Raw genomic sequence first — 12,787 nt, 5'->3', positions numbered from 1 at the left:
GCCAAAGGTCCGGGGTTCAAATCTCCCTCTACCACAACTCAGTTTCCATTTTTCCATCACAAGTTATTCACGACTTTTGGGAAATGCTCTGAAAATTTAAATATTTTAGTAAATAATTAAAACTCAACTGTTTCTCTTTAAAAAAATAAATAATTAATAATTAAAAAACCAGTGAAGATCCTCATTAGCTCTTTTACAAAGTAGCTATAAAAATATATTTTTATTTTGTTCATGAACGCCCAAAAAAGCATTTACAAAAAATAAAAATAAAATACATGCCCATATACTAAAGAATAAACGCAGAATTTACAGAAAAATATAGGAAATTAGTTAGAAAGTACATAATAAAAAGTTTTGCAAAGTAAAAAAAATCAATAATAACAAAGGTATGCAAGAAAAAACAGTAAGCATATAAACAAAAAATGCAAAAATATAAGCCTATGGAATAAATTCTGGAAAGCAAACAAAGTAAATAAAGTGTTACGGTAAGCAAGAAAGACAAATTTAAGTTAAATTAATAAACAAGCAAGCATATATTATCGCGAAAAAAGAAGAACTAAAAATATGTATATATGAAATGCGTATTTGCCAATACTACAATGCAATTTGATATAATAGTAAAAAATAAAAAACAAATATAAGGTAATAAAAATAAATATGTGAGTATTTTTTTAATTTATGGAATTAAAGTGTCAATAATAGTTTGACGAGCAGCTACAAATAAACTTGATATTGTGGACTTATAAGATAATAAAGAATTGGACAGAATGTCTGCAGCCGTTCCACAAGTGTTACCTAACCTATGCAGTATTTATATATTTATATTTTGATAATTCATACAGCGCCGTTTTTGTAAAAATCACCTCAAGGGCGCTGTACAATAAATAAATATCCCACCACGTCTTGCAGTTACAGAGCGCATGGACGGTTGGGATTCTTGTTCCTCGTCTCCAATTATGATATGCAGGAGCTAGATTACAGCACGTCTTGCAGCTACAAAACGCATAGACAATAAGAAATCTAGCCCCTATTTACATTTTTTATTTTTTATTTGACAATACAGTTTAGAGATTTAGTGATATTTAACAAAATTAAATAAAAAACAAATTTACAAAATAGAAGTTAGATTACAACAAGTCTTGCAGCTACTGAGTGCATGGACGGTTAGAATTCTAGACCTCATTTACTAAATTTGGATATTTGATAGTTGATAACATTTACCTATTGAAGCAAGATTACTAATCGTCTTGCAGCTACAAAGTGCATGGACGAGTGAAATTCTGGCAACTTAAAATTATCAATAAATTTACAAAAGTTTTTGTTTGTATTTGTATGATAAAAAGTGTTCAGATGCGTAAGCGTGTAATTAGGTAAAATTGTAATAAACTGTAAGTATAATTATTGAAACAAATAGATAACTTTATAATATTCGTATTATAAGTTTGTCCATTAAAAAAAGTAATTGAAATCTTTTTTTTATTTATTTGTACATGTTGTGTTCACATATTTATTTATTTACGGTCTCGGTATGAATGAATTGTTTTGTTGGTTGAAAGAAGTACTGGAGCAACGAAACAATAAAGTACTCCTAGTGTTGACAGCACGTACTCTAAAATTAATCAATTCAAGTATTTTTGGTACATCAAAAAGAGAACTCCATCTCTCTTTTTTTAGCAGTGAAATCACTCCCTCCACATACTTCAAAACCGTTTTAAATACCATGGGACTTCTTATCAGTACTGTTTCCATCTCTCCATCTCTCTTAACTATCTAACTAATATCACAGGAGAGCGAGATTTTATAAATACTTAATTCCCGAGTTGCGACTTGAGCCCATACAAGTTTTTATGTTGGGTACGAGTACCTACGTATGACAGTTGTAACTGTTGCATGGCATAGTATGTGACACATTACTGCGACATATGCACTCCCAACAGGATATGAATAGATTTTCTTCCCATAATACAATCTTTACAAATAAGATGCAAAAACAGTTGGGAACAAGAAAGAAACGGGGTTATTAATAACGTTACGGCTAGAATACACAACAAAATGCATTCAATATTGTCATGCTGATTAAAATATTGTTGTAATCAAATTTATTCATCATATCGAGAAATGGTACGAAGCATTACACCACATGCCGTACCGTCATATTTCAATTAGGTTATGATATATTTTTTAATTATTTCTTTTTTTAGTCACAGTCTTTATTATTTAATTTATTTTAATAGTATAATTATACATTTTTACAATTAAAAAAAAAAAATCACATGTTATATTTTTACTAAAACTAAAATCCCACCAAGCCACTTTCTGTAGCTTGTTGGTGAAGATTATATTTATACTAACTTAATAATATTATTTACATTTATGAAAACAATGAATAACAGATAAAAATTAACAGCCGGAAAGATCAGAATAAACATGTTTATACGAATAATAATATTTGAATGTATTTTTTAAATACAAGAAAATATATGAAAAATTAAAATATTTACACCTAAGCTACTATTTATACATATATAAACTCTTGATCGAGTAGCCACTGTCTTTTGTTACAATGTGAGTTAAATTTAAGTTCTTTTGGTAATAAATTAAAAATTCTAGGTAATAAATATTTGAGAGTTCTATTTCCATTCTTATTAATACTTTTGGTACTACCAAGCCATCATTAGACGTGAAGCGTGTATTATGGTTATGTTTGAGAGGAAACTTGAATGTATTACTATTAAATTATATACACATTATTACAATATTAATACATTATAAAGAAAACAAAGTATTAAAGTATATTTTGTCCCGATAAACTATTCAATTTAGATATTCAGTACGTACGTTGATATAGAAATACGCGTATGTAGCTGGGTATGTTTACTGAAGATATTGTTTGAATCGCGTGCACCCGAACGTTCTCAGTGAGAATTTTAGGAATACATATTTGAAGGTTTTATTTCGTATTTATAATGTATTTTTTGTGAAATTCATGTTATTATTACATTTTCAAGGGATGCGCCGCATCCACAGTATTTATGGACGGAACGCGCCTGGTAGATAGGTGTCATCGGAAAGCGTCTGGATTTTATGACGATGTTTTGTTTTTTGCAATTATTTTTGTAGATATATATTGTTTACTAGTAAAGGTATAACTGGGTGTTCAAATTTTATTTGTAAAACTATCTAAAATTAATACATTACATTACACTAAAATCTAAAGATTTCTCAAAAGAAAAAAATCCGTGTTATGACTAAAGCTTTTTTTATTTATATATTTTTACTTATAAGAGATGGCCCCCCCTTTTCAGGTTTTCTGTCGATATTTTGATAAATGTTTTCATATGACAACGGCCGGTCACTTAAGCCCGGGACAATTGTATGCGCATTAGGGTGGGGCGATATTTTTTTTCCGAATTTTAAAATGAAAGGGGTCTTAAAAGTTGCCTTTTGGATTACTCAGAATGCAATTTTTATTTTTTTTAATGTTTGATTATATTCTTGGCCCTCAACTAGAGTTTAAAGTTTTCGAAAAAGTATTTTTTTTGCGCTAACCCGGCTGTAATTTCGTTTTTAAGTAAATCAGTCCAATTAAATTTTATAATGTGCATTAAACCTTATTTAAAGGGTAGAATGGTTTTAATAAGCCATTTATTCGGGGTGCTATGTTAAACCACTCTCGTAGCACGAGAAAACGGTTTATCTCGTGTATTTTGTATGTCAATGCACGAGATAATACGGCTGCGAGAGCGTTTGGAATACCAGCCCAGGCGCTCAACGGAATCAGTTCCGTGGAGTGTTAACTTTTTGCATTTCGGTAGTTTTAAAACGTGTTTGAATTTGTTATGTTGATATGATAAAAAAAAAAAAAAAATTTTATAATTATAATTTAATGGAATATTTTTACTTTCAATGTGATCCAAAATGAATCTTTTTAGACCCATTTCACTTTGATGTCTAAAAAAATAATAAAAACTTCATACGTCATCGGCCCACTCTAATGAGCATTCATCAATATACTTCGTTATTCCGTTATTTTTATTTTATTTATTTTCTTTTATTTAGGAAACATACAGTACAGTTACATAGTTTTATATTTTACATAGTTAGACTTAACTCTAATGGACCAGTGAAGTTTCCATATTAAATAATAATTATATGTAAGGTTATTAATTAAAGTATAAAAAAGAGAAGGAAAATAAACATAAATAAAAGTCGTTTAAAAATTAGAATTAAAGTAAAAAAATTAAGAAAATTTGTAAAAGTAATTAAAAGTTAAGAATTAAAATAAAGAATGAAAAACATGCTTAGATGTAAAAATAAAATAAAATGCTAACATTTTTTTAAAAAGGAAAAACATAAATATACACATGCATATTTTAAGAGGTTCAAAGAAACGACGAGAAACGACGAGAGACGAGAAAATAAATTTATGTCAATTTAAAAAACATCTTCAAAATTAATGACACATAGTAAGAGAAGCAATATATTGATTTCATATACATATACAATATAAGTAATCAAAAGTAGTTTAAAAGTATAAAAACATGTCAATGCAGCAGAGAAAAAAGAAGGAATAACAGGTATAGCAAGTAATATTTAAAAATTAAAAAAGCAATATGAGGTGAAATTTCTGTTAAGCGATTTTCGCAGTAATACAAATTTCAGTAGAAAAATTTGATTAAAATTAACAATATTAATGTATGTAATGTGAAGTGATGTAAGAGAAAAAGGGATCAACGGGAGTTTTATTCAGAAGCTTTCAATACACTATTTTTGAATAATTGTAATCCTGTATGATATATATCTAATTTTAAAACGTTCTTAAATGCACTGTTTGAAACAAATTGTTAATGTCGTAATAAAACTTTCTTTTTCATACAATTCTTTCTCTGTTTTTGATGTGTATTATTATTATCTTATCTCTTTCTGATATTAATTTATCAAATATTTTTGTGTACCGTATATTATATTATTTTCACATATATACTTACTGTTAACTAATTTTCATTATTTGTTTTTAACAAAAATTTGTTGATACCATTTTTTTTTATACTTATAAGTATATGAAAATGTATATATTTTTTGTTTGAATTCTTTAGAAGTTATTTACAATTTGATTTTTATTTCAATTACTTTTATTAAATCCATCTAAAATATTTTTTTTCTTTTTTACTACGTAAAGTTTCACTTTTTATTTTGCATGGCAGTATGCTTCTTATTGTTTCTAAATGTATACAAAAAAGCATTGTTTATCTTTTAAATTTTTACGCACTATGTTTGTACTTAACTGTATATTTTTCGTAAATGCCCCTTGGGCGTATTGTAAAATTAAATAAATAAATATCTATATGGTTAAAAAAGCTGTTAAACTGTTATATACTATTTATCACAGGTTTACGACTAAAAGCACCCAGCGTAAAATATAATACAGACATTTATAAAAAAATACGCGAATATCATACAAAATGTGTCCCACACTGTGGCCATCTGATAATAATTTATCGTGAATAAGTCCCGTGCCGGCAATTTAAAAGCACTGTATATAATGAAAGTAGACGTTTTTCAATCATATCAGTAAATTGTTCAATTACTAGATCCGGTATGGACTCCCACGTGGTAAATAAATTTCTAATAATCGGAAATAAATGTCTGCCCATGGGACAACACACCAAATAAATAAATTTAACTTTATCGACGCATAACTACCTGATACCTATAATATTATTATTCCAGAAACAAATAAGCGTTTTTGATTTATAAATAATAAAATTAATAGCATACAGTCTTCTCCCATCATCATCATCATTTCTTTTCCGCACCTAATGGTGCATAGGACACTGCATAGGTTCAATTTCAATCGCAGAGTATCTTGATGATTTTTTTGTAACATGAAGATAAGATAATCAGTCTTTCGCTTTAGGTACCATTCCAGGAACTATGAAATATTCTTGTGAAAAAACGCCCTTTTTAATAAATATTTCATATCAACCATGTCGGGAATCAAACCTGAGACCTCTTTCATGGTCGACAAGAAAGTCCATTTGGTTTCTTTTATAAATGTCAGTCAAAGGCTTGCATTTTTAATCATGTTGATCGTTCTGAAGTTGACAGAGTTTTTCTGAATATATCTTAACTCAATTTTTGCATTGACAATTTTCGTCAAATTTAATTTTTTCGAATAGTTTTCATAGTAAGTGATCATCATTATTTCTTTTCTGTGGCTAATGGTGCATAGGACACTGTATTGGTACACCAATCGCGGCGTATCTTGGTCATTTTTGTTACATAAAGGTAAGATGATAAGTCTTACGCTACGGGCCAGTCCAGGGGACTATGAAGTATTTTTGGTTCGGAGCAAACGCGCTGACCATTACGTCACAAGGCCGATAAGTTAAGTCTCAGATATTAGAAACTTTGTGTCATTCCAACGGAATCAATATAACTGTTGGTTTAACTTTTTAATCTATACGAATGTTTGGTGATTAAAATCGCAAATTAAAATTTTTGAAATCCCATGAGAAATAAATGCAGAAACTTTTGGTAAAACACGCCGAAAAGCCTTTATTGCCATGCTCGTGCGCATGTTACAGACATTTTATTAAAATAAAATCAGTAACAAAACAGCTTTGTTTTTAACCACTTATTTTTAATTTTGTCTACCGACAAACGAAAATAGATCCTTGTGGTACTCCAAATTTTACTGTTGGTATTTATTTATTTTTTTCATTTATGTAATCAAATTTTTTTATCGTTTAGTATTCTTTAAAATTGTTTAAATTTCTTTACTAATGTTTTTTTCTTTTCTTTTCTTGGTTTTGTTTAGAAGTACAATATATTTCATTTTTTAAATTTTTATATTAGCATGTATATTTATACTAGTTATCTAAGCAGTAGTTTTAATTAGTCATATCTTTTTTTTTCGTTTGGTATTTTTCAAAATTGTTTTATTAACATATTACAACAGAGATGAAAAACATTTAAGATAAGGTAATATAGAAGTCTAGGCATCTACAGGGCCTATGACCTGTCAATGGCTGGTTTAAGTGGCCACTTTACACATTGTGTAACATTCACCATTCTGCCCATATTTTAACATCTATATTCCTTCAATTCTTTCATCTGTTGATGTTTGTGAAGTTAAAGAGCTGAAACCTTTATTTATGCGGGTGAGATTCATCTAATTGAATTATTTCACCTACATTCTAGGCAACGCCTGAAAATGTTATTTTTTCAATTTCTATACTTCTTCATGGACCAGGTAATTTATCAACAATATTTTGAATTCGTCCAAACTTTTGTAGACAAGGACTGGATTCAACTCCCTGGGATTAATATAAACAGCTCCCCAGGGAGTTGAATCCAGTCCTTGTGTACAAAAATTTTGACAAACTCAAAAAAAATGGTTTTAATTTCGTTATTAATATGTATTGCTTTTTTAGTTTCTTTACAGGTTCAAAATATTTTCTTTTTTATCATTTTTTTTTATAATTGGTAATATTTCTTTATTTGCAAATAACTCTTAAGTAAATAATCATAATAATAATTTAAATAACTGTATTATTTTTTACTTATAATTTCACCTACATGTATGTACTTTATTGTATATGCAACTAGTTTATTTCAATAAAATTAAATTAAAAATGTATGAATACATGTAAACTAATTTAAATTAATTTGAAATAAATAAATAACTAAAATTATTTTTTATCAACAGTGGTTTACAGTATACCAGTACCGCCAAGTCCCCGGTCGCTTATCGTACCATCATTAAAATGGTTTATTTTTATTTTCCAAGACATGAATTTGATTGAGATATGAATTCATTCGGTGTTGCAGGAATAACATATTTGACCGGAGACAACTTTTTGGATGTCCTGGACAATGGAGTGGAGCTCTGCCAACTTGCTACGGTCATCCGGGATAAAGCAAAAGAAGCTTCTGATAAAGGATTATATACTGGAGTAAGTTATAATATCTTTATTTTTTAGTTAAGTTAAATATATTATTGTCATGGATTTTTTTCTTTTTTAGTTAATGTTCATAGTTTTCTTTTTAATTAACATAGATACATGAAATGATCCATATATTTTTTTTATTTTGCATTCAACTTTTAAATATTAAGTTGATCCTATAACTATCACTTTCCGAAAAAGAGACTAGCTCTTATGCTTGGAGAGTGACTTTCACTGTTATAATTAATTAGTAATTTTAAGTTAAATAATTTCGAATACTCATAATAGAATTTTACGAAATAAAGAGAAAATAATCTCTCTAATGAAAATAGCATACGGTTTTTACTCGGTTTCAAAATTTTTCTTTATATTTACTTTGAATTTATTAACTGATATAATATATTTGTACCTCAGAGGCAGACGGTTGCAAATTCAGAATTTGATTAAATGACATTTCAAATTTAGTCCATTAATTTTGAAGAAACGCAAGTCTTATTATGAAAGAACCAATGTATTGAGATACTAAAAATACATATGAATGTTATCAATTATTATAAATCACTTAGAGAAAGTAGATCCTTTAGGCTTGTGTTAAGGAAATTTAAATAAACTAGAAATTTTACAAAATAAAGCGATGAGAATAGTTCTTAATAAAAATAAATATAGCAATGTAAAAAAAATGAGAGATGAACTAAAATGGTTATCTGTAAGAAGGAGACTTAAATTTAATATGTTGATATTTATACATAATTTTTTTCACGATAAATTACCAAAATATTTTAAGGATAAAGTTGTCTTAAACAAAAATTGTCATGAATATGCTACTAGACAAAAGGATAAAATAAGACTGCCATTATTGAAACGAGCTGAGTCGCAAAATTGTTTGATGTATAAAGGTTTAAAAATGTATGATGAGATGCCTGAATGTATGAAGAATGAAAAGTGTCTGAAAGAATTTAAAAATAAATGTAAAAGTTACTGTAAGGAAATGTATATATATATAGATGATGTAAATGTACATAATAGTTTATATTAGTTTTAATATAAGCTAACTTAAGAAATAAATAAAAAAAATAAAAAAAACATTTGACGTTTGGATTTGCATCCGTCTGCCTCTGAGGTACAGATATTAGTTTTAATAGTTTTTAGTTCATTGGGGAGATTATTATAATTTTTTATTCCTTTGAAAACAGAACTATTTTGACCATGAATTGTGTGGGAATTATGATATTATTTTGGTATGTGAGTGACTTATTCATCTCTATTTCGTTTATTTTTTCTTCTTCGTAAATTAGTCGACAGGCGTCGTGGCGCAGTTGGTGATAAGGCTGACTGTAAAACTGGCGTCGCGGGTTCAATTCCCGCCAGTTGCAAGAAAAAAATCCAAGGATTTTTCTCAATTGGTCTGGGTGTTGTGTTAAATTTGTCATTACCTGCTTATATATCCCTTCTTTTCCACCTGCTGACAAGCCTCTAAAATAGAGACTTAGCGGGTTATTCCTTTAAAAAAAAGAGAAAAAAAGTACAATATAATTTATTTTTTAAATAGTGACTACTGTATGAAATTTAAATAATGCATATAGATTTTCCGTATTGAATTTACTTTTGTTTTTTAATAAGACATCATGGTTTATGAAAATACCTTCTTCAAATGTATTCAAAGTAACTTACATATCGTCCCCTTAGTAACACAAAAACGTATCTCGATTTTGTCCAATTTGAGAAAACAGATAAAAACCGCGCGACACGATACAAAAATGAGAATACAATTGATACCTTTCAAAGCTATTACTTTTAAAGCTTGAAATTAAGTGTCATCGAGATACATGTCTTTGTGACTAAATTGAACCTGTGATTTTGAGACAGGTTTTATATACTTAACTAAAAATTGATAAAAGTGGAAAATTTGATCAGCCTATGGTCTTTTCAATTATTAAGAGGGTTTATCAAAAATGCCACTGTTAATGATCGCTGTTTTTGGGAAGACCAACAAAATCAATAGCGATTTTTTTTCTTTGAAGTTCAATGTGCAACTTGTGTGAGGTATAACTAACTCAAACGAAACTTCTCCGTATTTGCTGTGAAATGAAATTGTCAAAAAACCCACAGAAACTCCGAAAACATCAGTAGGTCTTCCGTTTCACTTGATGAGGTCACAGCTATCTAATTTTATCATTTATAATCCTTATTACCTGTGATTGCGTTGTGACTTACTACGGAATGGATGTTCCTAAGATCCTCACCAACGCTTCTGCATCGCGCATCCAAGTTATGTCTTTTAGACGCAGAAAAGGGAGCACTTCATCAATAAGTGGAGAACGCCATCATATTGACAGCTGTCGATCTCTTAAAATTTTTGACTGGCCTTCCGCTTTACTTGATGAGATCACGGCACTTAGTATCCTGCTATCATTCTTGATTTTGTTCAATTGATCATCTTACCTTCATTTGACTAATCATCGGGATATACATATAGTTATAGGCACAATCAGGTATGAAAAGGGGAATTACGATAATGAAACATGGATTGGATGATGTTGCAGGTTGTACCGCATGTCCGAGGAAGGTGTTGGCAGAGGGCGGCCCGAAGGAGTTTCTTTTCCAGAGACAACATGGAAAATTTTATAACCTTCTGCAGGCAGCTTGGAGTACACGAAAATTTGCTGTTTGAAAGTGATGACCTTGGTGAGTAATTATTTTTAATAATAGTTAATATTTTTTTTATAGATCACTAAGAAAATTCACGAATGGATAATTAATGAACTGTAGCACATTTGAAAAACCGTTTTTTAAAACTGGTGAAATATTTTCTTAGGGTTGAGGATGAGTTGGGAATGATAAAGCTTATGTAAATAGATTGAATAAGAAGTCTAACTGCTACATGATTGAAAAAATAATAATACGCATTTTTTAAAAGATTTAATAATGCTATGACAAAACTTTTTAAAGTGTAAACTAAAAAAAACCTGAAATTGAACACATTTTAAATGTGAATTTTAGAATGTCATTTTTCGGGCTGCTATATAGCCAATTTTAAACCCAGCGAAGGACGATGTCAATTAAATGAATCTATCTTCAGCGAGATGAATGATAACGTTGTTTCTGATGTTTTCAAATTCTCGTAATTTCTGATGCAAATAAATTTGCCGATGACTTGAAATTATATCCTTAGATGGAAAACCCAGCCAAAACTTCATGCGCCTCAGTGCGAAATAAATCAGCTCAATTAATTTTAAAAAGGGTGATTTAATTTTTTACTGGGGCATTGCGTACTGTTTATCACAAATTAACAATCGAAAACCACCAACTCATGCTTGTTTCGATAGTGAGGGATCTTGGGGTCATCTACGAAAGCGAACGAGAGAACATGTGTCCTTGCACTGATGATATTGGATTTGATTTTTTAATCGCGCAGAGTTTTTGAGAATCCCAGTACACTCAGAATCCTGTACAATTTGTTAGTCTGGGACTACTAGTGCTATTCTGAACCACTCTCGTGGTACGAGAAAACAGTTTTCTCGTGTATTTTATCGAGATAATACGGCCACAATAGCGTTTGGAATACCAGCCCAGGCGTGATATTATATCATGTTTTAAAAAAAAAAAAGAGATATTTCTACATGAGAGAGTACGGTAAATATCCGTGGCTCTATCCCACTGCATTTTTCTTGGGCATACTTGGGGCTAACAGTTTACAACTTAGAAGTGGTGGGTTCATAATGACCCATTTTTCAGGCTGATAAGATTCATTTTCTACGCATACAAGTAAACAAAACAAAATACTTAATGTTAAAGGTCACGATTATGAATGTCTCCATTTAAAAAAATCACCTTGTGCCTGTCAAACGATAGAAATGGTTAAACAATATACATATCTAGGCTTAACTATCGAAAATAATTTTCATTGGAAATTACATGTAGAAAGTGTTTGCCAAAAACTAAAAGCGGTACTTATAAAATTTAATTATTTGAAATTCTGTGTTCCGCGGGCCACCTTGTACTGTTTATACCATGCGCTGGTTGAGTCAATTATATCGTATGGAGTGAGTTGTTACGGGCTAACATTTACAACGTATACAAATAGGATAAAAAAATTACAAATTAGATTCCTTAAAATGTTAGCAAGTAAAACCAACTTAATAACTTGTCAAAATGACTACGAAAATCTTTTCCCGATGTGTAAAGTTTTGACGGTACAGAATATGATATACTATCGCCTGGTAACAGAGGACTTTATGGATTTCTATAAAACGCCAATATCACATAAGCATGAAACGCGCCAAAAAGCGAGAGGAAACTTCATAGAAAGAAGAGCCATAAATGCGTATGGAGAGAGGACCAGGGCGTATATACTCCTTCGCATAGTAAAGAGACTCCCGGACGAAATAAAAAAAAGTGAAATGAATAAAAACAAAGTAAAATTAGTTTTAAAAATCTTTTTCTTAAATTCTAAGTTTAGTCTGTAAAAAAAAAAAAAAAATTATAAAAAAATGGGGAAACCAAACAATTTAAAACAGTGTCAAAAAAAGTGTTTGTTTATTATTTTTTATATATATCGTTTTCAAAAAAGACTTGATTTACTTGTATTTATTTTTTTTAAACTTTTATTTTATTGATATTTTTAAGATTTTTTAAAAAATATTTTATGTAAACATTTATTATATTGTGTTACAAAAATGTTTAAAGAGAGAAATCCCTGCAAAAAAACTGCTTTTGCAGTTTGGCGGGAATTTAAAAAAAAAAAATTGTTTAGAATTTAAAAAAGAAAAATAAATAAAAAAAAAAAAAAGAGAAGATTATATCGAGAACTCATCCATTTTGGAGTGTCAGATTTCATG

At 29.2% G+C, this 12,787-nt stretch overlaps 1 protein-coding gene across 1 annotated transcript in view; it reads left to right on the top strand.

The window, feature by feature from the left end:
- LOC148280499 (uncharacterized) overlaps nucleotides 1-12,787 on the top strand; it is a 215,475-nt gene that overhangs the window by 190,875 nt on the left and 11,813 nt on the right. The window contains exons 5-6 of the mRNA XM_088228285.1: nucleotides 7,834-7,958; nucleotides 10,493-10,634. Coding sequence (XP_088084411.1) covers nucleotides 7,834-7,958; nucleotides 10,493-10,634 — 267 coding nt within the window. The remainder of the gene's footprint in view (nucleotides 1-7,833; nucleotides 7,959-10,492; nucleotides 10,635-12,787) is intronic.

Source organism: Micrasema longulum, unplaced genomic scaffold, assembly GCF_059751315.1.
Source record: "Micrasema longulum isolate JH-2025_06_02 unplaced genomic scaffold, ASM5975131v1 h1tg000575l, whole genome shotgun sequence".
NCBI lineage: Eukaryota > Metazoa > Arthropoda > Insecta > Trichoptera > Brachycentridae > Micrasema > Micrasema longulum.
Note: the sequence above shows the minus strand (reverse complement) of the source record. Positions and strands in the feature narration are given on the sequence as shown.